Source organism: Podarcis gaigeae (assembly GCF_964106915.1).
Source record: "Podarcis gaigeae genome assembly, chromosome: Z".
Classification (NCBI taxonomy): domain Eukaryota; kingdom Metazoa; phylum Chordata; class Lepidosauria; order Squamata; family Lacertidae; genus Podarcis; species Podarcis gaigeae.
This window is the reverse complement of record NC_139691.1, coordinates 16675602-16701559: the sequence shown is the minus strand read 5'-3', so window position 1 is coordinate 16701559 and position 25958 is coordinate 16675602. Positions and strand designations below refer to the sequence as shown.

Sequence of the window (25958 nt, the reverse complement as noted above, 5' to 3'; positions counted from 1 at the left end):
GAGATGCCACCCCCCACCAGTCTTTCCCCAAGACTAATGAAGCCACTTGCCCCGTCTCGCTGGTCTTTCTGCTTATGCCGGGAGGCATCGTCTGTTTCCATGCTGTCTTTGTCATCTGTTGAGTCCCCAGAAGTCAGGCAATGCCGAGTCTGGTCAAAAAGGGCAATGAATTCCTCCTGGAGTGTTTCACACACGCTCAACACCAGCTGCGAATACTCAGGAACTTCACTCACTATAACACACATGCACACAGCAATATGATATGGAGCACGAGGAAAAGCATATAGAGCAGCCTAGTGTTGGACAAAAGCCTTACTTTGAGGTGGGGAAATCACTCCCAGGGGATGAATGTGGCCCTCAGGACTCTCCCTAGACCATACCCCCTCACCAGCTCTGCTCTGTTCCTTCCTCAAGTGCATTTGCCTAGCTGGAATCTGCCCCTCAACTGTGGTAATGTGGGCTGGCACTGGTTCAGAAACCACATTCTTTCCCATGCAAACACTGGAACCTTCAAAGGGCACCAGATTTTCCACCTGCCTTGCCCTACACTCCTACTTGGGACCCTTACAAGGAGGAACTGCTGCCTAAATAAGTGGTATTGCATGTGAATTTTGCATCCGTGTATTGTTCTATGCGATTTGCCCAGGGGGTGGGAAGGCGGGCTCTTTTGGGAGAGAAGCGGCATATATACAAACAACAACATAACACGACACAAGCATCTCTGCTCAAGGCATTACGCTAAGCAGCAAGAGTGATGTCTGCAGAAGTTGTCCATATAAAGCTCCCCACCTTTCATCTGCTTCATTTGCAGGACTGTGATGAGAGCAGAGAACACTTTGGCCTTTGTCTTTTCCATCATCTGCTGGTCTGCCTGCAGCACTCCATCCAAAATCTTCGTCAAGGAATTTATGATTTTATCCACAGAGCCCAACTCGCTGACAACAGGGATTGGGGGAGGGGGAGCGAAATGGAAGAAAGGATATTAAGATGCATAAAATTATACACATGTCAGCATGTCATCTGCTCTGCATGATTCACAATCTCACTGGGTGAGTTTCTTTAGAAGAGAGCAACAATCCTCAGCATAGTGCATCCAGCACCTGCCTGCTCTTGATCATCTGCCAGCAGAAGACCACGGAGGGCATCGTAAAACCACTTCCCTTTCCAGTTTCTCCCATCAATGAACAATTCTGCCTTAAACAGTGGTTCACTATAGTTCACACCTGTTTTTGTGCTGGCTATTTTCAAAACTGGATTAGGACTTTTAGAGACCATAAAGCACAGAAAAAAGTTTACAGTGCCCGTTAGGTAAAGGTAAAGGTAAAGGTACCCCTGCCCGTAGGGGCCAGTCTTGCCAGACTCTGGGGTTGTGCGCCCATCTCACTCAAGAGGCCAGGGGCCAGCGCTGTCCGGAGACACTTCCGGGTCACGTGGCCAGCGTGACATCGCTGCTCTGGCGAGCCAGAGCCGCACACAGAAACGCCGTTTACCTTCCCGCTAGAAAGCGGTCCCTATTTATCTACTTGCACCCGAGGGTGCTTTCGAACTGCTAGGTTGGCAGGTGCTGGGACCGAGCAACGGGTGCCCGTTAATGGAGAGTAAATCCCCTGAATAAAATAGGGCTAAGTAGACAGGGTTGGGATCGCATATTGCCTTCAGAGATTTTAAGAATTATTTGATTGACTGAAATAATAATAAAAATAATAAATATGCTGCTTGACTGCAGTAAAACCTCTAAGCAGTTTATAAGAAATACTAAATTATCAATAAAAAATACAAAATAAGAAAGTAAAAACGTAAGATTTTATAAGAGCAGTAAAAAACCTTAAATTAAAGCACATCTGGATAGGCTTGTTTTAAACAGAGGCTGAAAAGAGTACAGTGAAGGTGCCTTCCTGGGGTCAATAGGAAGGGAGTTCGAAAGTGTGGTTACTGCCACACTAAAAGATTGAATTCTTACAATTATGGATCGATTTCTTAACAGTAACTCTCCAGAGTACCAGCAAGGAGTCCTTCTTAACCCGCCACCTGGAAATGCTTGGAACTGAACCTAGGACCTCCTGAATGAGAAGAATGTGTTCTGCCACTAAGCTACTGCATCCTTTCCCCCAAGAGACCTACCTCTTCCACTGTCTCAGCAGGATTAAGAGGAGGGTGCACAGCATCGACCCCAGCTGTAGACAACACACCGAAGTGGGAACCAGCAACTGCAGAAATATTTATTTATTCTGACTGAGTAACAAGATTTTAACATCGTCTCTCCTAAACAACATTTCCAAAGGAGAAAGCAACATGAATCGACAACCATCAAGCCTTAAAATAAAACCACAAAATAAAAATGTGATACAAGCTAATAAACCGACTGCACAGGGGGAGGAGGGAAGAAAAAAAGCATGTTTGATTCTATTTCCAAAAACAGTAAGGGAAATGTTTTAAGTGGCTTCAGGACAGAGGGGGAGCCAGGTGTGCATCTCAAAGGAGTGTGATCCAAGATCCAGACTGCTACATAAATGGCCCTAAGTTTTGTGGGCACCTTTAAGTTGGCAGGACAACTGTTCGTGCATCCTGCAATGCTCACCAGGACAAACTTTTGTCATTGATCATGCTCCAGTGAAATGAAGAAACACAGGTTACGTACGCACCATAAATTTGAAGTGTGTTTCATCCACATGGCTCTCCCTGTGAAAGAACCTTGGGAACTATCGTTTTCCCATTACAGATACATACTGTTTTTATACATTCTTCTTCACTTAAAGCAGCTAAACAAACTCTATGACTTCAAGCTGTAGAAGACCAAGGATGCTATTCAACTAAGTATTACTCAGAGTAGACCTGTTAGAAGGATCATGTTCATTAACTGAAATAGGCCTACTCAAAGTAAGATCTAGTTCAATGGTACCCTTAGAACCCATCGCTGCCTGCCCATCTGCTACCAAGGGTCATGTTTAAGGTGTTAATACTAACATTTAAGTGCCTATACAGCTTGCTTTATCCCTTATACACCTAGCAGATTGCTGCAGTCTGCAAGAGTCTCTGCTACAAGTGCTAAAGATCTGAGAAGCCCACTCTGCAGTAACTCATAGTGTGACACTTTTCCACTTTCCAAAACCAACTGGAGGCATTTTTCTGTTCCCACGTGCTTTTCTAGCTGTATAAATGGGTCTTCACCACAAGTACCCATTTGTTAGGGCTTTAGTCTTGTTTTAAAATGCATTTGCTGCTTTGGTAGTTTTAACTGCTTTATCTTATGCATAAATTGCGAGACAGTGGTTCAGAAGGCAATTAATAAATTGATGATAAAAGCAGTGATGATAACAAAACTCACCAAAGCCTCAGTCCCACTCAGGACCTCCAGGAACAGCTGCTGGACTTCAGAGTCAGTCAAGTGCATGATGTCGGCCTGAGAGGATCAAAGTCCATCATTAAAAATTTGTAACAGAATCATTCCCTGCCCCCATTTCTTCTTTGCAAATAACAACATCAAAAAAGTTCCTTTATATGCAAGATGCATGTTTGTTGAGCAATCAGCAGCTGCAGTACCAGGCAACTATAAAATCTGAGATTACTAGAGCAGAATCTGTTGCAACTTCCTTCTTTCTCTCAAGTAATAGCTGGGTTTGGGTTGGTTTTTGTGTGTGTGTGTGTGTGTGTGTGTGCCAAATCTGTTAACTGGCTCAACTAACTTATGTGAGATGCAATGTGATTCAATCCCACCTCCCATTCTATACTGTAACATTTTATGGACAGGCAAAGAGACAAAACCTCCTTACGTGACTGGAAGAAACAATGAGCATCATCCGCCATGCGGAGATCAGCATCTGATATTCTGACATAGAGGTGCAGCCGCTGTCCTCAGTCTCTGCCATGTGGAACGCCAGGGACTGCACGTAGCCTGACCAGTAAGCAAAGCGCTTCTCCGTGGAAAACTTCTTCAGTGTGTCTTTCAGCGACTGGTCCAAAGAACCCCTATGGGCAAATGAGAAACTGAGAGCCGTGATTCTTGCTCTTGGTTACTCTTGGTTTTGCAGAAAAGTAAAAGTGTGTCCCTTCCTGCTAAAGCAGCTTTGACCTCAAATGTTTTGGACTACAATTCCCATCAGCCCCAACATCATAGAGCTGAGCTGGATGGGGCTGAAGGGAAATGCAATCCAAAACAATTTGACAGCACCAGGCTGGAATAGGTCACCTTGAAGAATTCACATAAAAGCTATAGCAGATATATCAGATAATGAAAAACAAGGTATACAAAAATAAACATGTGCTATTCTACAGGAAGCTGTAAGTAAGTGGTGGGGAACCTATGGCCCTTGGGCCAAACACAGCTCACCAGACTTTTCCTTTGGTGGAGCAAGGATTTCTCCCAACTGCCCATCCTCTGATGGGTGGTCAGAGCAAGCCTTGTTCAAGGAGAGGAGCAGTTTCCATTCAATTTCTTTGCAAGCTGCCCTGCCTTGCTCCTTTCAACCTTGAATTTTGGAGGTGGAAAGGAGCAGCACAGGACTGGCAACGCCACTTGGGAACACTGCGCCAAAAAGTCAACTGTGCTGGCGGTAACATGCTCTACAACATATTGTGCCGTCTATTGTGCAACATATGCTTATACAATTCTCTTGCACAACATTCTGCTGATGCACGTTTTTCACTAGTAGAACCAGTATGCACTACTAAGTGATTTCAACTTAGTGCTGCACTGGATACAACTCATAATTTCCTATTACATTTGTACTGAGCTGGCAGAGGCAGGTCACCGGCTTTTAGGAAATGCTCTGAATGATACTTACTTAACTACATAGTAGATCTCCAGACAAATGATTTTCATGATCAAGGCACAGGTGTCCAAGATGCTGAGCTACAGAGAGGGAAAGGGAGTTATGTGGAATGTAGGTATGCATGTTTTAGGTATCCTATGTGTTTTATTACACATTTTATTATGCTGTTATTAACCTTGTTTGCTTGCTAAAATCTGTTTGCTTGTTCTCTTTTCTTCATTTCTATATTCTGTGTTTGGTTGACCAATAAATTTTTATTTGTTTTGCTTTGATTTGAGAACTATCAGGCTGGTGGCTCATACAGAAACAAAAGGACAGAAACCAAATTTACCTGGGAATATTTCATGCTTTCTGTCCCACCAAGCACACTGATGGGGTGGGGCTGTTTGAACTTGGAAATCTATCAAAATTTAATTTACTCTTTTAAAATGTATCTATCCTGCATATCTTACCCAGGGGGAATAGCAATTAAAGGCTGTAACATCCAAAATATGATAGCAGGAGACATGCAGGTCCACAAACTAGTGCTACATACTATGGAAGCAACTCACCTCAGACGTTTCGGAAGGCGGAGGAAGGGTCCCAAAGAGTGGGTTAGTTAAATTTTCCCAAAAGTTTGGCCTACAAAAATTGCAGAAAAACAGACAAAATCAGGCATTGTTCACATTTGTTTGCCAACTTCAAAACATTCCTAAGGATAGAAGGATAACTCTGTTTGTGTTGGTGATTAAAGTGCTCTTTGTGCCTGCTCCCAGACGGGAGACACGAGACGAGAAAATTTATCACTTACTTGGTGCGGAGGACTAACATAGCACTATCCCGGCGGTCCTGCCAGAGGGCATGAAGGAAGGCAATGGCAGCTCGCTGGAGAAGCGGGGGACACCAGTACCGCTCCTGCTGTTTGGTGTCTATCAGCTCCAGAACTACGTGAAGGCAGCTCCACTCTCCTAAGTTGAATTCCTATTCCAGAGAAAAACAAAATGCAAAAAGAGTGGCAGCGGAAAAGGAAAAAAACTTTTAAGGACATTTAGTTCACAGAAGCTACAACAGCAGGGTGGCAGGAGTGTGGAGGTCTGTGTGGCGACCATATAATGTGGTCAGGTCACTGGGAGAGAAAAGAGAATGCTGAATTCTGCCCCTTCTGCGGCAGAGAGGAAACGTATAAGAGTCTGCTGGATCAGACCTATGACCCGCCCCCATCTGGCCCAACATCCTCTTCTCACAGTGGCCAACCAGATGGTCATTATGGGAAACCTGTAAGATCCTCCTGTGCTTTCCAACAACTGATATTCAGAACCATAGCTGCCTCAGAATGGGGAGGCAGAGCACAGCCATCATGGCTAGTAGCCATTGACGGCCTATCTTCCTCTATGAATTTGCCCAATCCAAAGCCATTTAGGTTGGTGACCATCACTGCCTTCTGTGGGAGCGAGCTCCATTGTTAACTGTGTGCTGCGTGAAGAACTCCAGCTTCAATGGAAGACTACACATTCTAGTGTTATGAGAAAGGAAGGAAAACCTCTCTCTATCCACTTTCTCTGTCACATGTCTATAAGCTTACAATGTCGCCTCTAAACTAAAAAGTCCCAAACACTGCAAACTTTCTCACCTTGTGCCTAAACCTAGGCACAAACTAGTAGCCAGCGACTGTGCATGTTTTTGTAGAGGTTTTGTGTGTGTGCGTGTTCTATCGAGTGTTGAGTGAAACCAGATCTCCTTTGTGGAAAGCCTAGGGTTGTGGCTGCTGCAGTGAGTGAAGAAAGATTATGTCAAAGAGATTATGTCAGCTGGCTTCAGGGCTGATGCTGACCTGCAACTTCTGATCTTTGAATTATCACAATACTCTTTGAACTATTGTGAGTTTGCACACTGAACTGTATGGAGGTTCTAATTTATAATGCTCTGCTATTCTCTCTTGAGCTTCTTTGAACTCAATGCTGTGAATGGGAAAGCAGCATGCGATTATTGAAGCAGATCAAAATATGTGGGCTGAATCATTCAAGCAAAAGGGAGGTGGCTAAGGTGACGATTCTAGGTCACAAAAGTGAAAAATTATTGTGTGCTCTCTCTCGCTCGCTCGCGCGCGCTCTCTCTCTCTCTCTCAGACACACGCACACAAACAGAGTCTACCTTTGATCCATCAGTCCCATCATTTACTTCCAGATTGAGGAACAGCTCAATGAGGCCAGGCTGCGTTTCCACAGCAACGGTGAGGAACTCGAGAATCATGACTTTGATGCGCATGTCCTCGATTTTGCTCTGCAGGCGTGTCAGGAAGGCATCACGGATGGCAGCAGCATCATTCCCAAGGCAGGCATAGACAGACATTGGAGCAACCTAAAATAAATGAGATAAAACTCTACTCAATATCCAAATTTGTCAAAATCCAATCCAATTTTTAAAAAGTATTGCAATGCTTTTTTAAAAATGCTTAGGCATTCACTATTCCTTAGCTTGCTCAAGAGAGATTGACTTTGGATGCTGTAACAGGATAGAGAGGAGGAAGGTCTCAGATTTGCCAAACCTAATCCATTGAAGCTTTATAACATGTTACTAGCCACAACAGCTATGCTTGGCCACCACAGCCGGAGGCAGCAATGCTTCTGAATACCCCTTGTTGGAAACCACAGGAGGGGAGAGTGTTGCTCTTGTGCTTGGTTCCTGCTTGAGGGCTTCCAATAGAGGCATCTAGTTGGCCACTGTGAGAGCAGGATGATACATAAGAGGGGTTACTGGCCTGATTCAGTAGGACTCTTTCTGTGTATTATGCAGTGGTGACCCCTTCAGGGCTTTTCAGAAATTCTGAGAAGTTCTGCTTACTATAGGGGGTGGGCATAAGAACATAAGAGCCTGGCTGCTAGATCAGGCCAACCAGATGCCCCAATGAGAAGCTTGCAATCAGGACCTGATCACAACAGCAACACACTCCCTTCCTGTGGTTCCCAGCAACCAGAGTTCAGAAGCATTGCTGCCTCCAACAGTGGAGATAGAACAGTTAGTGACTACAGTAGTACCTCGGGTTAAGTACTTAATTCGTTTGGATGTCGGTACTTAACCTGAAACTGTTCTTAACCTGAAGCACCACTTTAGCCTAATGGGGCCTCCTGCTGCTGCCGCGACGCTGGAGCACAATTTCTGTTCTCATCCTGAAGCAAAGTTCTTAACCTGCAGCATGATTTCTGGGTTAGCAGAGTCTGTAACCTGAAGCGTATGTAACCTGAAGCATATGTAACCTGAGGTACCACTGTACTGATTTCCCCCAACCACACAGAGATCCTATTTTTAAGGATGGGGAAATGAAGTTGCTTTAAATGGCCTTGTAAGATTTGCGACTGACAAATATAATGAATCATCTTCATGGGAAAACCACAAAAGCCCTTTAATGGGTAGAAAACAGTAAAAGACCTACTGTGGCAAGCCGCTTCAGCAGCTGGATGGCTAGGCGTGGCAGGGCAGGGTCGTGTTTGTGGTAGATATATTTGGCCAAGATGGCAATCAGGTTGTTCCTGTGGGCACCTGGCAAGAACAGAGTTTTAAAAAAAATCACAAAGAAGATTCATGCATCTCTGAGGAAAATATTTCCTTACAAAGGAAGTGTAAGAAAAAAGCAGCTTCCCAACCCACATCCCATTCTCAAAATGCAAATTTTGAAAACCACACACAGGTTGTAGGTACCGATTTGGATGGCACATATTAATTAATATGTTTAAATTAAGATGGATGTACTGATAGTCACTGGATTTTTTTTCTTAAAAGGTGCTGTTTTTAAAACAAAAATGCGAAGAAAAATACAGTAGATTATAAATTGTAATTGGTAAATGTTAAAAATTCAAGGGCTATAACAATAGTTAATGTGAGCTGATGAGGTAGTTTTCTTTTCCTTTTCCCTTCCTCTCTCTCTCTCTGGTAAACATGTAATTAAAAGGAAACAAGAAAACTACACACAGGTTGTCTAGGCATAAAACTAGCGTGCCACATTCCTGGCTACAGAACCTATAAAAGGAGGTACCTACCATGCTGCGTAAGGGAATGTTCCAGAGGAGACACCACACTGGACGGCGGCTTCAACCGGATAACGTTGTTGGTGACAGAGAATGCCAGTTTCACTGTCTGGATGAGCAGCTGGCCCTGGCCATGAGACTCATCACTGCATTGTCAGCGAGAATTGCATTAGAACCCATCATTTCCACAGCACTTTTTCAGAGCACTCTGATCACATTAGAGGCTAATGGCTAACCTCAAATCAATGCATGAAACTCAAGCACACCTATGCATTAGGGGCCACATAACCACCACCCTCCTTTTAGGATTGTAAGATCACAGTGCAAGCAGACACACACAACTGACAGAGTTCCCATTGGGGTCTTTGTTCAAGACCTACACCACCCCATGCATCCTTGGGTTCTTGGTGCCTAACTAAGGTGGTAGGGTCTGCTGGATCAGACCTATGGCCTATCTAGCTCAGCACTCTGTTCACACAGAAGCCAATCATTGGCCTCTTTGGAAGCCATGAGCAGGATCCAAGGGCAACAGCGACTTTCTTCACTTGTGATTTCCACCAACCAGTATTCAGACGCAAACAACCTCTGACAGGGGAGAAAGAGAACATAAGAGGAGTCCTGCTGGATCAGGCCAGTGGCCCATTTACTCCAGCATTCTGTTCTCACAGTGGCCACCCAGAGGTCTCAATTGGAAGTTTGCAAGCAGAACCTGAGCACAACAGCAACACACTCCCCACTTGTGATCCCCAGGAATTGGTATACCCTGCCTCCAACAGGGTACCTATTCACCTAGGATTTTGGTGGTTTATTTACTGTACTGTTTTTAACTTCTACTTCCCCATGTTTACTTCCGTTGGCTTACTAGCTGCTGGAATTATTGAACCACTGCATTTTTTCGTATTATTTGCTACAATGCAACATGTCAATATTTTATCTGCTATTCCTTACACATGTCAATATTTTATCTGCTATTCCTTACAAAAGAATGCTCCTGGGGAACTGAGAGGGGGGCAGGCGACGAAGTACTCACCTGCTAGACTGTGTGGCCATCACCATATCAATGGTGTCCACACCAATGCCCATGATGTTTATGACGGCCTGTCCTGCTTCCGTGTTGGCCAGGCTGAAGATGCAGAGGGACTGCAGGCTAGGGGCCCCGCTGGAAAAAGGCAAGAACACGGATCTCAACTCAGTGTGAAAGTCCTCGCAGTTAACCCCCAATACAACCAGCGCTATAAAAAAAAAGTGAACAGAGAACTGACGTCTCTATATCCATGAGTACTAGCAGTTCAATTTACGCAGGATTGTCGTATCCTGGTCTCCTTTGGGAGGAAGGGTGGGGGTATAAATTTAAAAACTCATCCCATTCTGAGGGATAGGGCAGTAGCTCAGTGGTAGAGCATCCGCTTGGCATGCAAAAGGTCCCAGGTTCAATCCCTGGTATCTCCAGGTAGGCCTGGAAAGCTACTGCAGGTCAATGTAGACAGTACTGAATTAGATGAACCAGCTCAGTACAAGGTAATTTCCCATGTTTCATTTGTTCCGCTTTCATTGTAAGTTTAAAATAGATTTATTATAAAAATGGTGTAAGGAGCAACAACAACTCCCCTTCTGAAAATTAAGTGTGCATGGGGCTGTTAATAATAATAATAATTATTATTATTATCAGAAGGGCAGGGGAAACAAAATCTGTAGGGGAAAACACATGCTTTACATACAGAAGGTCCCAGCCAACAGCCAACATTGGGCCCTCCAGATGTCAAGGTAAAGGTAAAGGGACCCCTGACCATTAGGTCCAGTCGTGGCCGACTCAGGGGTTGCGGCGCTCATCTCGCTTTATTGGCCGAGGGAGCCGGCGTTTGTCCGCAGACAGCTTCCAGGTCATGTGGCCAGCATGACTAAGCCACTTCTGGAGAACCAGAGCAGCGCCCGGAAACGCGTTTACCTTCCCGCCAGAGCAGTACCTATTTATCTACTTGCACTTTGACGTGCTTTTGAACTGCTAGGTTGGCAGGAGCAGGGACCGAGCAACGGGCGCTCACCCCATCACGGGGATTTGAACCGCTGACCTTCTGATCGGCAAGTCCTAGGCTCTGTGGTTTAACCCACAGTGCCACCCGCGTCCAGATGTTGCTGGACTACAAATACCACCATCCCTGATCGGGAGCTGGAGCCTAAGAACAGCTGGAGAACACCACGCTGGCTTCTCTGGAGTTAGCAAATGATGGGAAAGACCCCTCTCTCCACCAGAGATGCTGGAAGGTTGCTGCCAGTCAGAGTAGACAGCACTGGGCTAGAAGGAACAAGTAGTCTGACCTGACAGAAAGGAAGCTTACTGTGACAAAAAAATTAGAGGAACAAAACACAAACACAAAATGCAGAGTTGGAAGGGACCCCAAGGGTCATCTCAACTAAAGCATCCATGGTAGATGGCCATATAACCTCTGCTTAAAAACCTTAAATTTACCTGCTCTGAGTTTCCATCTCAGGGGACAGATTTAGGATAGCATGAATCAGCTGCAGGATAAGGCAACCTGAAAAACCAAGAGGGAGAGGACAGGACAGGGGTGGGGAGGGGACTTAAACTGCCAGTTCTGCCCCACCTCTCTTCTGCGTCCAAAACGACCTGCATGCCAGATTGCGCGTCAGTTGGCTGTGCTTAAAATGGTCCCCACCCGTATCCCAACGCCAACCCTTCACATTTTTTGTTGTTGTAAGGTCCAAGGTAACTTGTTCTGAATGGTTGTTATACTTGTTGGCTCTATGTCTTTCAGTTTCTCTTTAAAAAAAATGAAAATCCTTTGTATGCTGTGCTTTAAGATGGCAAGATTGAGGGCAGGTACTATCTTGTTTCAATCAATTGTAATCCACTTCTGAGAGCCTTTTTGGATGAAAAACAGGTCACAAATGCTACAAGTTTGGGGTGGGGGGAATACCCCAAATCCTTAGCTCCATCCACCCACAGAAGTCGTGCTTACCAATTTTCTCTCTCACTCCATGGGAGTTGTAGCGCCATTTGTGGTAGTTGGGGAGCATCTCCTTCAGGACAAACACGATGCACGGCACCAAACCTTGGCTTTGGGTGTTGCCAAGCTGCCCCTAAGGAAAAGCAGTCAAGAAACCCAACACCAAAACCAAAGGAACGAAGAGACCACAAGCTTTCTTTCTTATTACCCAATTCCAAACCCTGTTTCTGTATTTCTGAAGTTACTGCAACAATCTGTGCAACTGTGTTTTTTATTTTAGCAATATATATATATATATATATATAAATACTGTAGAGGGGGTGTGGTGTCTAGCCTCCAATGTTCTGGGCAGAGAGGAAGTTCCCAGGCTAGTGTGCCTTTTCTTCTTTTGTTCCTTAATTACTTGAGAGATACCTTGAGTGATTTCTTGAGTGATATCCTGAGTACCACTTAGGTGGGTCATTAGGTGTGGATTAGTTGCTAAAGTCTTTGTGTCTTGACCTCTTGAACTTTGTGAAGAGTTTTCCTGAGAAGATGGCTGTATTGCACTTAGTTGTGCTTTGGCTTGGCTTCGTGTATAGGGGCGAGCTGTGGTTTTGTGGCTTGTGTCAGCCAGATCTGTGTAGGGATTGCAGGGGGGTGCAGCATCCGGAGGTGCCACCATGGATTGGCTACTGGATGGTGTCAGTAATTCATCTGTGGAGAGGGTCTGGGTTTGGGTCTGGTGTGGTTGATTGGTGTTGGCGTTCTGTGTGCCTCTGGATCTGGTGTCAGTTTTTGTGGAGAGGGCTAATTTCCAGATGTCTGGCAAGCGGGATGTGTCGTCACGCTTGTTCATGTTGTGAGGGTGTTTCTCTATCTCGATGGCTTCCATGATTATTCTCTTGTGGTGATGTTCCGTGTTAAAGAGCAATTTGGAATCTGCAAAATTAATTTCGTGTCCTGTTTCTTTCATGTGTTGGAAAAGAGAGGAAGTTTTTTCTTCTTTTTTGACGGCATTCTTGTGTTCTGCGATACGTGCATTTATTCGTCTGTTTGTTTGTCCAATGTACGTGGCTGGGCAGACTTTGCAGGGTATTTCATAGATCCCTTGGTTTTCCAACTGGATTTTATCCTTGGGGTTTCTGAGGATATTGGCTATTTTTTGGTTGGTGCAAAAGGCTGTTTTGATATTGTGTTTATGGAGGATTTTGCTAATTTTATCTGTAGTGCCCTTGATATAAGGAAGGAGGGCCATGCCATTGTTTTCTTCTGTGTCTTGGTTTTTGGGGGGTGTTTCCTTTTGGATTAGCTTCGTAATCCTGTTTTGCTGGTATCCATTGGCAATTAACACATTTGAGAGATTCTGTAACTCAGTTGTCAAGTGGTCTTTGTCAGCCAGGCGTTTGGTTCTGGAGATGAGAGTCTTGGCTACGGAGTTTATTTGTGCAGGGTGGTGGTGTGATTGTGCAAATCACTCAAGGTATCTCTCAAGTAATTAAGGAACAAAAGAAGAAAAGGCACACTAGCCTGGGAACTTCCTCTCTGCCCAGAACATTGGAGGCTAGACACCACACCCCCTCTACAGTATTTATAGGAACTCAAACATTGAGATCCCGCTCTGTTCCAGTAACAAGAAGCCGAAAGCACCAGCCTGAAGATGACGAGTGAGACCTCGTCGAAACGTCGCCTAGACACCCCAACTTTTACACGGGAAGACACCCGAGGACACCAAAACCTGCATTCCTGTACCCGTGAAAATCTACGAAAGCATATATATATATATATATATATATATATATATATATATATATATATTCTCCTTTTTAGATAAGATGCTTTGGATGCTTTGTAGAAAAACAGGATAATGTAAAGAATCTCAAGTCAATCAGGAAATCCCCCCAAAAATAAAAAAAGCAGAAAAGCCTGAAAATTCCTTGCTGATTTTTTATTTATTCAAAAGCATTCAGAAACAGGTTGCAATTTTTTTTTACAAATACTAAGCAGTATACAATATAAAATAAAATAAAACAAGAACAACCTTAAACCAATAACACACCAGTCTAAAAAACTAATAAATGTTCCCCAGTGCATTATGCAGGAAGTATTCCTTCTCCCCAAAAGCACTTACCCGTATGAGTGTCATGACTAAATTCAGGAAGGAGGTCGTTACACCATATTCGCCCTGCGGCTGCTCAATACTCATCAGCAGACTGCCATAGCCTCCAGCATTCATTCCTTCTGCACTGTGAGAAAAGAGGACAGACACAACAACAGGGAAAGAAAGTGAGGGAAGTGTGAGACTGTGCACTCCAATCCGTGACTGAGGAAACTGCAAGAGTGTGCAATTGTCGACTGACACACAAGAATATAGGAAGCTGCCTTATACCAAGATGGAGAGGATACTCTTGGTGGCAAAACACTTTCCTTTGTATGGTGAAGGGTAAAAGTGGGCAAAACTTCCTAAAACCCTGAAGTGTCACTGCCAGTCAGGAACATAGGAAATTGCACTCGACAGAATCAGACCGCTGATCCATGTAGGTCAGCATTATCAACACTGACTGGCAGCAGCTCTCTTGAGGTTTCAGGCAGGGTCTCTCCCCCAGCCTTACCGGGCGATATCAGGGATCCAATTAGGGAGCAGAAAGAAAGTAACATATATTTCAGTGACTTAAATGCTTATTACTATACATCAAACATTGTCAAACCAGAAATCGTATTTGGTAATAAACCACATTACCAACCACAGTCAATAAAATTATTCCACTTGGCCATATCTGTTTCCATTGGACTAGATGACTCTTGGGTCCCTTGCATTCTATGATTCTACTACTGTTCCACTGGCTTTATGTTGTGTTTTTGTTAAATTGCTATATGTTTATTGTTATAATGCTACAATTTATTATGCTGTACATTGCTTAGAAAACGTTTAAAAATAAATGGTTTGTAAGTGTTTAAGTAACAATAAACACAATGGCCATCCAGGGTTTTGTACAATGAAGTCAGTGGATTCATTGTTCCATGGATGTCAGTCAAATTACCTGATCATGTGGCTCATACTAGAGACCGGATTGGCAACGAATGGTAAAAAGCCTGTGTGATGAAGATCCATCCAAACCTGAAAAGGGAGAGCAAAAAGTATATTTATCTGTTCATTACATCTGATCATTACACCTGTTGGAGACAACTTCAATAGAAGCAAAGCCAGAGAGGGCCCCTTTACCTTTGCAGGCATCCGAGAGGCTAGGACGGTCAAACAGTTGACGCAAGAAGCAATAACGTCAACCGGGGGAGAAATAACAGTAGTCAGCCTGGAAGAGAGGCAAAAATAAATACACAGAGCTTTTCCAAAACACTCAAAAGGATGATACCATCTTGTGGTTCCGGCACTGGCTTAAGTACTTGGGAGTTTTAGAAAAAGGATTTGATGAAAGTGGATCAAAGTTTGAATTAGAGATATTAAGTAATGATTCTAAAATTTTGTCTAAAATGTATAAATTGCTGCTTGAATGGCATTTGAAGGATGAGGAGGTTAAGTTGGTTATGATTCACTGGGCCAAATATACAGCTGAGTGATTGGGTAAAATTATGGAAAGAAATTTACTGCATGCAATGCCCTAAAAGAAAATGTGATGGCAATGATGTATAAATGGTATATTACACCTGTCAAGTTAGTGAAAATGTATAAAGTCAGTAATAAATGTTGGAAATGTAAAGAAAAAGAGGGAACATTTTATCACATGTGGTGGGAATGTAAAAAGGTGAAATGCTTCTGGGAGATGATATATAACGGGATGATATAAATGAAGTGATATAAATAGAAAGGAATATAAGCTCTTTTTATATGCAATAAAAGCAGCAAGAATATTACTGGCCCAAAAATGGAAGCAAGAAGAATTACCGACGATTGAAGAATGGAGGATGAAGTTAATGGACTATACAGAACTAGATAAACTAACAGGAAGGATTCGAAACTGGTGGGACTAGAAATTCATGGAAGACTGGAGTAAATTTACGGACTATTTGAAAAGTATTTCTGAAGATCAGACGACGTTCGTAGGTTTGCAAGAAGTTTTGTGAGGAGTATTATTGGAAGTACTGCAAAAATGGAGAAGGGGAAGGATGATTTGTTAAGAGATGTAAAGGCAATATAAAGTTAAGAAATGCATAAGAAGTGGTTAAAACGGTGGATCATCAGAGGTGCTGATGGAAGACTAAAAAGATTGTATAAGTGATAAGTTTTGTGGTACATTTTATAATTTATATGTTAAAATCAATAAAAAATATTTTTTTAAAAAAATAAGTACTTGGGAGTTTTATCTCCATCTCTCTTGGAGAGGCTTAAGCAGAATGACCACACAGGCTGCCATTACCTTTGTAACAGCATGTAGATCCGTGAAGTAATGGGCAGGAGACAATCGGCGATTGACACATCAGTGCTGATGACTTTGTGAACCAGATCAATGATTGGCTTAACCCTCTGGCAGTGCTGAATGACATCTGGTAAAAAAGGAATGCGTTTAGTGTGAGACACCCAGACAAGGTAAAAGCAAGGAACATTAAGAAGCAGGGGTTACTAGTGAGCTGATAGGTTTTTGTTTTACTCATCATAGGAACACAGGAAGGTGCCTTATACTGTGTGAGACCAGTGTCCATCTTGCTTACTATTGTTTACATTGACTGGCAGCAGTGTCTCTCAGTGGTGGTTTCAGGCACGCCTACATGAAGACATCAGGGATTGAACTTGGGACCTTCTCCATGCAAATGTCACCAAGCTCTGGTCCTCGTAGTTCTGAATAAAGGACTGAATTAAACAAGAGTGTAGGAAGCTGCCTTCTACTGAGTCAGACCATTGGGTTCTATTTTGCTTAGTACTGTAGACACTAACTGGCAGCAACGCTGCATTCCAGGGTTTCAGGCAGGGAGTGTCTCCCAGCACTATCTGCTCCAGTCATACCTGGAGATGCCATTGGGGATTGAGCCTGGGACCTTCTGAATGCAAGGTTGCTGCTCTGTCACTGAGTTAGCAGTACACCTCACGATATATTTTACGGAGTCCCCACCCTGCTTTTCCAAATTTCTGGGAGACTCACCTGCAGTCGACACTACATGCAACAGCATCTCAATCTCGCAAGTGAACAGCGTCCAGCTGCTGTAGGAGTACTCCCATCGTACCAAATAGGCCTGGTCATCTAGCATCACCTGGCCCACTGTTCCCTGAGGTATCCGTAGGTTTGTCTGGCCCAGCCCTAAAAAGCAGGGAAAGGAGACAGGGAGGAAAACAAAGTCAAAGCTTTCGTGCAAGTTGAAATTTCTTAAACCTACAGACATTTGTATTTAGGAAAAAAACAAGTAACATTCCAGAATTATTTATTTCATAAGATTCATACACAGCTTGATTGTATAAAAGAGCTCTAAAAGCAGTTTACAAAAGATAAAAAGTTATCAATAAGAAGAATCAACAATCATAGGATTGGATAGAGTTGGGGGGACCTTTAGGGACATCTAGTCCAACCCCCTGAAATCCAGGAATCTCAACGAAAGCATCCATGATAAGATGGCCATCCAGCCTCTGCTTAAAAACTATACCTGCTGTGAGGATCCATCTCAGGGCACATATACAGGATAGCATGAATCAGCTGCAGAATAAGACAACCAATCCACTCTCTCACTTCATAAAGTTAAACTAGCAATAGGTTAACAATAGATTAAAACTTGCATTGACTTTCTAGATATCTGGTCAGGCTTGTCTAAAAAAAGGGGGGGGGGGTTAGCAGGTGCCAAAAAGAACAAAGTGAAGGCACCTGCCTGGTTAATAATTTTATTATCTTGTGGCATTACATTAGGACAAAATATGACAAAACCAAGGCAGATACAAGGAGAAATATCACAGGATCATTTGGTTTCACCCAAGCTAAGTGCGGGACGTGGGTAGCACTGTGGATTGAACCACAGAGCCTAGGACTTTCCGATCAGAAGGTTGGCGGTTCAAATCCCTGCAACAGGATGAGCTCCCATTGCTCGGTCCCTGCTCCTGCCAACCTAGCAGTTCGAAAGCACATCAAAGTGCAAGTAGATAAATAGGTACCGCTCCAGCAGGAAGGTAAACAGCGTTTCCGTGCGCTGCTTTGGTTTGCCAGAAGCGGCTTAGTCATGCTGGCCACATGACCCGGAAGCTGTACGCCGGCTCCCTCAGCCAATAAAACGAGATGAGCGCCACAACCCTAATGGTCAGGGGTCCCTTTACCTTTAAGCTAAGTGCAAGTAGTATATACAGAACAACTAACAAACCAACATTTAACTTTCACATTCTTTTGATAGGTGTAAAATAGAAATTACCATACAGTCACCAAACATATGTGCCAAGGGAATGATGATGGTGATAATATTTATTATGTCCCACCACCACCAACTCAATCAAAACACAATAATCAGAAAATGTCACAGAAGCTTCTTGTTATTGGCTCTATTATTAAGAAAGCAAAGCTTTGACATACTGATACCATCATCTCTCACACCTATCATTCATATTCCATCCTCTACCTCAAGCTCAGCAGGCCACCCACTCCTGTTCCTGCTTCCCACCCGCCTGAACTCTGATGCTGCCTTTGGTTTGTCTGGACAGAAGATGGAGAGGTGTGTCCATGACTCTGTACAAACTAGCCTACTGGTAAGATGCACATTTGCTGCTCTGCCAACTTCTGCCTTTGCCCCACCACCACTGGCATGTGGTTCCTGGAAAAGAATGTGGTCCTCAGCCTGAAAAAAATATTCCCCACTCCTGCCCTGCCTATTTATTGTCCCATTACTCTCCTAAAGTTTTCACTTTTTTGGCCACACATATGCCTCTCCATTGTTTTCGATCTTTGCAGTATCATTTAGTTATCATGGAAATCTTTTGGACTATTAGATAGTGTCACAGTTCCAAGCTGGCAATTATGGTCCAGAAGGTGGCCCTGGGCATTTGATGCCGCCCGCCCCAGCAGAACATAAAACTGTAGGATCCCAAATGGTCCCAACTTCTGCTTCCCATGCTGCTTGACAGGTTTTGGGAGACAAGTGTTCAAATCTCCTTGCTCAGCCATGAAGCTCACTGGGTGACCTTGAGCCAATCATTGCCTCTCAGCCTAACCTAACTCACAGGGCTGTTGTGAGGATAAAATGGAGCAGGGAGAACTACATACACCACCTTGAGCTCCTTGGAAGAAAGGTGGGATATGAGTGTAATAAGAATAAGAATAACTAGAGAGGACAAACAAGGAGTTGGGACGACCCTGGGGCAAAGAGCCCTGCCTTCTTTCTTACCAAGGGGATACAGCAGCTTCGGCGCCTGCCTTCGCCACAGGGTACCGTCTTCATGAGAAACTACATCGGGAGGCTTGTGCTTGTAGACCTCTATGTAGAAGGACATCTTATCCAAGAAGCTATAGACCTTTAAGCAGAGAGGTGGGGGGACAAAGGCAGAGACTCCTTCATTGTGGAAAGGAGTTGGAAGTCTGATATATCTTTCACATAACCACCCCACTCTTTTATCTAAGGTAGTGTGCATGCCCCATCTTATTTTTATCACAACTACCTTTTGAAAGATTGACTTTAAAAGCCCAAGCTCCACCCTGTGACTGAATACAGATTTTTAAACCAGTCTCCCCAGTATAATTTCCACATTCTAGCAACTGCACTGGTTCCAGACAGTGGTAATTAAAAGCACTCTAGGATTTATTAGCCTCCAAATGTACCTTTTTTGCTGTAGATTTATCAGACACAAGGGCTGTGAGTAGCTGCAGAAGAGGAGAGAGGAGGTGGGGGAACATCCCGCAGACACTGTCCAAAATAATGCCCAGACCTGCACTTGGCTCCTGGTGTGAGAAAGACATGCACAGAATGTTCATTACAAACTGGTGCTAATCAAAGGCATTTTCTTGAGCTGCTAACATCAGATCAGCTTGGGCATTGGGAGTTCCTAGCTTTAGAGCACTAGCGAGCTCCACATCCTAGCCACTGGAAGTTTAGAGATGGACAAGTTTGGAGATGGTGCATGAGCAATAGAAGGTTGAGATAGAAAAGTTTGTAACAGACTATGTAATAAAAATGAAAGTGTGTTGCCATGTGACAGTTCCCCTGGCCACAGTGCAAACTACAGTGTGACAAAAGGAAGTGGATGGGCAGCCCAGGCCATCAAAGGAGGTAAAGACCAAACAGGATGCAGCAGCAGATCCCCAGCTCTGCTGGTTTCTCTGTCTGCCAGCATCAGAGTCCACATGGATGCAGAGCCCCAGGCCGGCCAGCACTGCAACTGGCCACTTTCCTACTCCCCAGTCAGTCTTGGAATCCACTGCTGCTAATCAGAATGAAGTAAAGAACACAATCTGCCCATCACAACTATAATAGTGCCCATCACCAATAGGTTTTTGAAGGCCACAATGCAAAGAAGAGCAACACAAGAAGTCTATTGCTCAAAACAGCAAGCAGAGGTCCAAAGCCCAAAAGATGATTTCCCCATAAAGGCTTTGGTCAAAGGAATACAATGTAAGGAAATGCAGGCCAAATGCAGCTAACTTACTGTTTTCCAGAACAGTGGAGGAATGCTAGAAGAAGCCAGAACTTCACACGCTGTATCTATTATGTCCTTTAGAAAGGAGAGAGAAAACCACCCACCACATTACACATCACTTGTTTCTGGTTCTTCCACCGTAAACCTCAAGAATTAAACCAGGTTCAAGACTGTTTAAACCAGACTTCACCAAACTTGGGTGCCCACCCAATGTCGGAACCACCAACTCCCGCCTTAAGCCTTTGGCCTCCTACCTGCTGATTGCCCAATGTGTGCAACTCCAAGGAGGTCAGCACAAAGGAGAGCAGGCCATAAATGCACATGCAGGCTGTGCTGGCGATGCACTGCAGAGCAAAGAGAGTGGGAGGAAAGGATATGGAGTGAACAAAGCTCATTCAGAAACTATAAAAGTTGAGCACAAAATTTAATGAGACATCTATTACGATCACACAACCCAAAGTAACAAGCCCAAACTCTGCAAACGTAAAAATGAATACATTTATTTAGTTATTAAATTTATTAGTTGCTTTTTTGCCACAGCAACTAAAAAAAAATTAAAATACATACATTAAAACTGGGGGGAGGTGTGGCGAACAACATTAGCACATCACACCCATATTTTAAAAAGCCATAGTTAAAAGCAAAAGGCCTGGTTGAAAAGGAATGTTGTTGCCTGGCACAACAAAGGTCATCTAGTATAAGCCCCTGCAATGCAGGAATCTCAACTACAGCATCCAACCATCCAACCTCTGCCTAAAAACCTTCAATGAGGGAGAGTCCACACACTCCTGAGGTAGTTCGTTCCACTGTCAAACAGCTCTTATTGTCAGGAAGTTCTTCCTTAAATTAGGTGGAATCTCCTTTCTTGTAACTTGAATCCACTGGTTGGAATCCTACCCTCTAGAGCACGAGAAAAGAAGCTTGCTCCATCCTCCATGTGATAGCCCTTCAAATATTTGACGATGGCTATCATTTCTCCTCTCTGAATCTTCTTTTCTAGGCTAAAAATACCCAGCTCCCTCAACCGTTCCTTATAAGGCTTGATTCCCAACCCTTCCAATCACCTTGGTTGCTCCTTCTACGCACAAGTTCCAACTTGTCACCTGTTTGACAGCTGGCATAGTTATGGGGAAAGTGTCTCAGGGGTCAAACTGGACCCTTGGGTGGGACAAGATTGGCCTGCAGAGACAGGAGGTTCCACCCACGTCTGCTCAAGAGCCTTCCATGAGATTGCACAAGACACGAGACTCACATTTCCCTCGCTGCTTATTGATCGGAGAAGCTTGGTGAGGTACTGAAATACATTCAGCTGAATAGCTGTGCTGCCCATCCTTCTGATCGCGCTAGGAGACTCTTCGGGGCTCAACATGTGGCGCAGCAAAGCCCAGGCCAAGAGAACTGGGGCATGATGTGTGACATCCCCAAGAGTTAACAGCAAGCAGTCCACCTCCTACTCAGAAGAAGAGAATCAAGCTCTTACTCAGGGAATTTGGACAGAGAAGCATTCATTTTTAAAATTACATTTATATCCCATCTTTCCTCCAAGGAGCACAAGGTGGTGTACATAGATATCCTTCTCCCCATTTTATCCTCCTGTGAGATGGGTTAGGCTGAGAGAAAGTGACTGGCCCAAGATGACCTTCATAGCCAAGTGGAGATTTGGACTCTGGTTTCCCAGGTCCTAGCTCAATACCCTAAATACTACACCCCACTGGCTTTCCTGATTATTCTTTTGTAGGTTTCACCACTGAACAGGCAGGACTTGAAATGGGCTTACTTGGCGGATCTGCCCGCTGCCAGAGAATTTATGCTCCTCTTTCCTGTCATCCAACACGCGCTCATGCAGAGAGTCGATTTCCATGCCTTCCACTAGAATGAGAGCACTGAAATACCTGGAAGATAAGGAGTAAGGTGGCAAGAAAAAGATATAGGTGATATAGGGGTGGGTCAAGGAAGTTAGAACTGGAATAAGAAATATTCAGGAGATCATGTGCAATTATTTCTTTATTTTTTTCAACCATATTTTTTCTTTGAGAGATGTGATGTAAAAAAGAAAAAAATCAGAGCAGCTTTGATGGCGGGTGAGCAAAAACAGACAGCAAAGTCATTAACTGCAAAATGAAGGAATGTCTCTCTTCCAGTTTCTGTAATGCTCACGAACTGTAATGTGGTACAGTAATGCCAAGAGCAAAGTGGGCCCTTTTGCCCACAATGCTTTAAAAAAGACTTGTTAAAACACAGCGTATTATATGCTTTGCCTGCAGAATCTCCCTACATATTCTCAACACATCTACCCAGATGTGGCAAAATAGATGCATGGATGTTTTTCACATACATCTGTGTACTACCCCACCACCCTAATACACCTTTGGACATAAAACAATGTCGTGGGAGAAGCAGGCTGTGAAGACATTAAGAAAAAGGGAGAGGAGTGCGAGGGAGGCAGCCCAGACAACATCAGGGTCTGCTCTAGTTGGACTGCCCCCACCCCAAAAAAACCCTTTACATATTATATCATTTGTCTTAGTGCTTTAAAACTGCTTGGGTACCCTGGCAGAAAGGCAGTATATAAATGCAATGAATAAATAAATAAGAGCAGAAGGGCATGCTGAATCAGGCCACTAGCCCCATCTAGTCCAGGATCCTGCTCTCGCAGGAGCCAACCTGTAGGGAAGCCACAAGCAGGATCTGAGCACAAGGGCACTCTTCCCTCCTGAGGCTTCCAGCAACTGATATTCAGAAGCATTGCTGCCTTCAACTGCAAGCATAGCCATCGTGACTAGTAGCCATTGATATCCCCCTCCTCTACGAATTTGTCCAATTCCCTTTTTAAAGCCAGGTTGGTGGCCATTACTGCCTCCCTGCGGAAGCAAGTTCCATAGTTAAACAACCTGTTGTGTGAGGAAGGATTTTCTTTTGCCTACCCTAAATCCTCTAACAATTTGGAACATGCTTGGGGGTGCAACAGCCTTTTTGAGAGGCCCCCTACTCACCCGATGCGCTCAACGAGATGATCCATGCTCTCATCCACCAGGTGCCTGTTGGTCTGCCGGGAGCCAAACCCCTGATCTTTGAACATTTTGGTGAAAGTCAGCAGCTCTTCTGCTGCCATCTCGAAGTAGGCATAGTAGAGGAAAATGACTTCCAGCAGCATTGACTGCTCCCGGAGGCATTGCATGAACCAGCGAGACACCTGCCGCTCAGTCTGAATAAGCAGGATCCGAATTACAATTACATGCAAACACAATGTGGGGGTTAGGGCGGGGGGAGAGAGAGAAAAGATAGCTTTTAAGCAACTCAATCCCATGTGGATTTTGGTCAGGCTGGCTGGGGCTAATTTATTCATTTATTTCTGGAAATGTATATACTGCTTAGTACTAAAAGCAGAAACAACCCTTTAAAATGATTTACAAAATGAGTAAAATAATGAAATTACCAGCAAAAAAAGTTATAAACCACTATTTTAAAACATTCAAATAATGAAAGTCAGAAATACAAAAAGCTGGAAGGAACAAAATACCATTAGGCTTCCGTGGGTCTCCCATGTGGGTGCTTCGGATTGGTACAGCTCCTCAAACTGCTTCCGGTAATTAGGAACCAGCTCCTTATCCAGTTTTTCCACACAATGAGAATACTGGGCCTTTTATAAAGCAAAATAATTTGATTAAGAGCACCACCAGGGACAAATTTATTTTAATGTTTCTACTGTGGAGAGAACCAGGAAATAAAAGCCCAATACCCACCATGTAAGGGTGTCTCTCATCCTGGAAGTATGTGAGAAGCTGGAGGACACAGCGCAGGATACAGATCCGCTCTTCATAGTAATAGTCAGCAAGCTGTGGAAATATATGTCACCACCCGTTAACACTAGTAGCTGCATTTTGATTTTAGATGACCTCCCCTACATCCTTCTATTAATTTTCTACTAAATACAATGGTACCTTGGGTTACAGACATTTCAGGTTACAAAATCCACTAACCCGGTAGTAGTACCTCGGATTAAGAACTTTACCTCAGGATGAGAACAGAAATCGTGCAGTAGCAGCGGGAGGCCCCATTAGCTAAAGTGGTACCTCAGGTTAAGAGTGGTTTCAGGTTAAGAACGGACTTCTGGAATGAATTAAGTTCGTAACCAGAGGTACCACTGTAGTCAATTCTTTCCCTTAACCCCAAGTGTTATGGGTTATAAAACAGGGCTAGGGAACCTGTGGCTTTCCAGATGTTGTTGGACTCTAGTTCCCATCATCCCTGACTGTATGGCCAACCTGCTTGGATCTGATGGGAGTTGTTGTCACTAAAATATTCCCCAACCTTTCTATTAAAGGTCCCAGAATGTCATCAATTTCTTCAACTCACTCTACTTAAAGGGACCTTCCACTGAAAATCTTAAGGTCTTTCTTCTGATCTTGTCCCTTAAGACTGTGGCATTTTAAAATCCACCCCCACCCCCACCCCCAGCATGTTTATCCATTAAAACATTTACTTAGTGCTGGTGGGGAGATATATTTTTTTAGAGGACTCCCTTATTTTAACACCTGTTCTGCAGGGAAATGGCTTTATGACTGCTCCAAGGACAATTACAGTAATACCTCTGGATGCGAACGGGATCCATTCCGGAGCCCCGTTCACATCCAGAAGCGAACGCAACCTGCGTCTGCTTCTACACATGACGTCATTTTTACCGTCTGCACATGCACAAGCTGCGAAACCCGGAAGTAACGCACTCCGTTACTTCCAGGTCGCCGCAGCGCGCAATCCAAAAATACTTGTCCCGAAGCTACTTCAACCCAAGGTATGACTGTAATATACTACACATCTGGATGCTGAGGTGGGAGGGAGGCAGCTTTGCAACTGTCACAAGTGCCAGCAAATCCATTGTAGTCATCACCACCACAGCTCCTCAAATTGCAAGGATCATCAGCAGATTCCACATCTATCTACAGAAAAGCAGTGTGTAGAAATGACCATCCAAAATAAGATTGCAGCATCAAGTTACTGACCTTCAGTATTAAAGCCTGACTCTGCCTTTCGTCTTCCAGAACAGCCTATGCAGAAACATAATAAAAGTAACATAAAGTAACTGATAACCACTAACAGCATCATAAAATAGATTGTGGCATGAAACAAAATCTCATGTATACTGGAAACACTGCAAGGGAATTTGGTTATCATTCCCCACCCCACCATCCTCCGGATTTCAAGCTTCAAACTTGGCTCACTTAAAAATGTTTATTAGCGCATTAAAAAATGTTACCAAGAACTAGCTTACTGTTAAATTCAACGGGACCTATTTTTAGAACACAAAAGAATATAATAAGAGCCCTGCTGGATCAGGCCTTTGGCCCAACAGCATCCTGTTCTCACAGTGGCCAACCAGATGCCCCAATGGGAAGCCCACAAGCAGGACCCAAGTGCAAGAGCACTCTTCCCACCCGCAGTTTTCAGCATTAGTGCCTCTGACCATGGAAGCAAGGGCATAGTCATTAAAGCCATCAATGGCTACTTGCCACATCTCCCTCATTGCTATGTCTAATCCTTTTTTAAAGCTGGTGGCTAAAGCTGGTGGCCATCACTGTTGCCTGAAGGCAGTGTGCACAGCAGACTGGGGCCCTCCAAGGGTTTTGGACTATAACTCCCATCAGCCCCAGACAGCACAGCCATATGATGCAGAGGCTGATGGGAGCTGTAGTCC

General features: G+C 44.0%; 1 protein-coding gene across 9 annotated transcripts in view; it reads right to left on the bottom strand.

Annotated features, from left to right (window-relative positions):
• Positions 1–25958, bottom strand: part of NUP188 (nucleoporin 188) — a 49806-nt gene that overhangs the window by 12922 nt on the left and 10926 nt on the right. For 5 of the 9 annotated variants that reach the window (XM_083722009.1, XM_083722014.1, XM_083722011.1 and 2 more), the window contains 29 exons: positions 25267–25311; positions 24010–24102; positions 23787–23906; positions 23260–23471; positions 22044–22158; positions 21519–21716; positions 20521–20610; positions 20276–20341; positions 19452–19571; positions 19021–19147; positions 16809–16964; positions 16089–16215; positions 14939–15026; positions 14757–14833; positions 13847–13961; positions 11749–11869; positions 11238–11304; positions 9801–9929; positions 8783–8916; positions 8179–8285; positions 6900–7106; positions 5560–5729; positions 5321–5390; positions 4782–4849; positions 3771–3984; positions 3326–3400; positions 2122–2207; positions 790–935; positions 51–232 (listed from right to left, as the gene is read on the bottom strand). In XM_083722009.1, coding sequence (XP_083578135.1) covers positions 51–232; positions 790–935; positions 2122–2207; positions 3326–3400; positions 3771–3984; positions 4782–4849; positions 5321–5390; positions 5560–5729; positions 6900–7106; positions 8179–8285; positions 8783–8916; positions 9801–9929; positions 11238–11304; positions 11749–11869; positions 13847–13961; positions 14757–14833; positions 14939–15026; positions 16089–16215; positions 16809–16964; positions 19021–19147; positions 19452–19571; positions 20276–20341; positions 20521–20610; positions 21519–21716; positions 22044–22158; positions 23260–23471; positions 23787–23906; positions 24010–24102; positions 25267–25311 — 3525 coding nt within the window. The remainder of the gene's footprint in view (positions 1–50; positions 233–789; positions 936–2121; positions 2208–3325; positions 3401–3770; positions 3985–4781; positions 4850–5320; positions 5391–5559; positions 5730–6899; positions 7107–8178; positions 8286–8782; positions 8917–9800; positions 9930–11237; positions 11305–11748; positions 11870–13846; positions 13962–14756; positions 14834–14938; positions 15027–16088; positions 16216–16808; positions 16965–19020; positions 19148–19451; positions 19572–20275; positions 20342–20520; positions 20611–21518; positions 21717–22043; positions 22159–23259; positions 23472–23786; positions 23907–24009; positions 24103–25266; positions 25312–25958) is intronic. The other 4 variants (XM_083722010.1, XM_083722013.1, XM_083722016.1 and 1 more) reach the window with 1 other exon arrangement.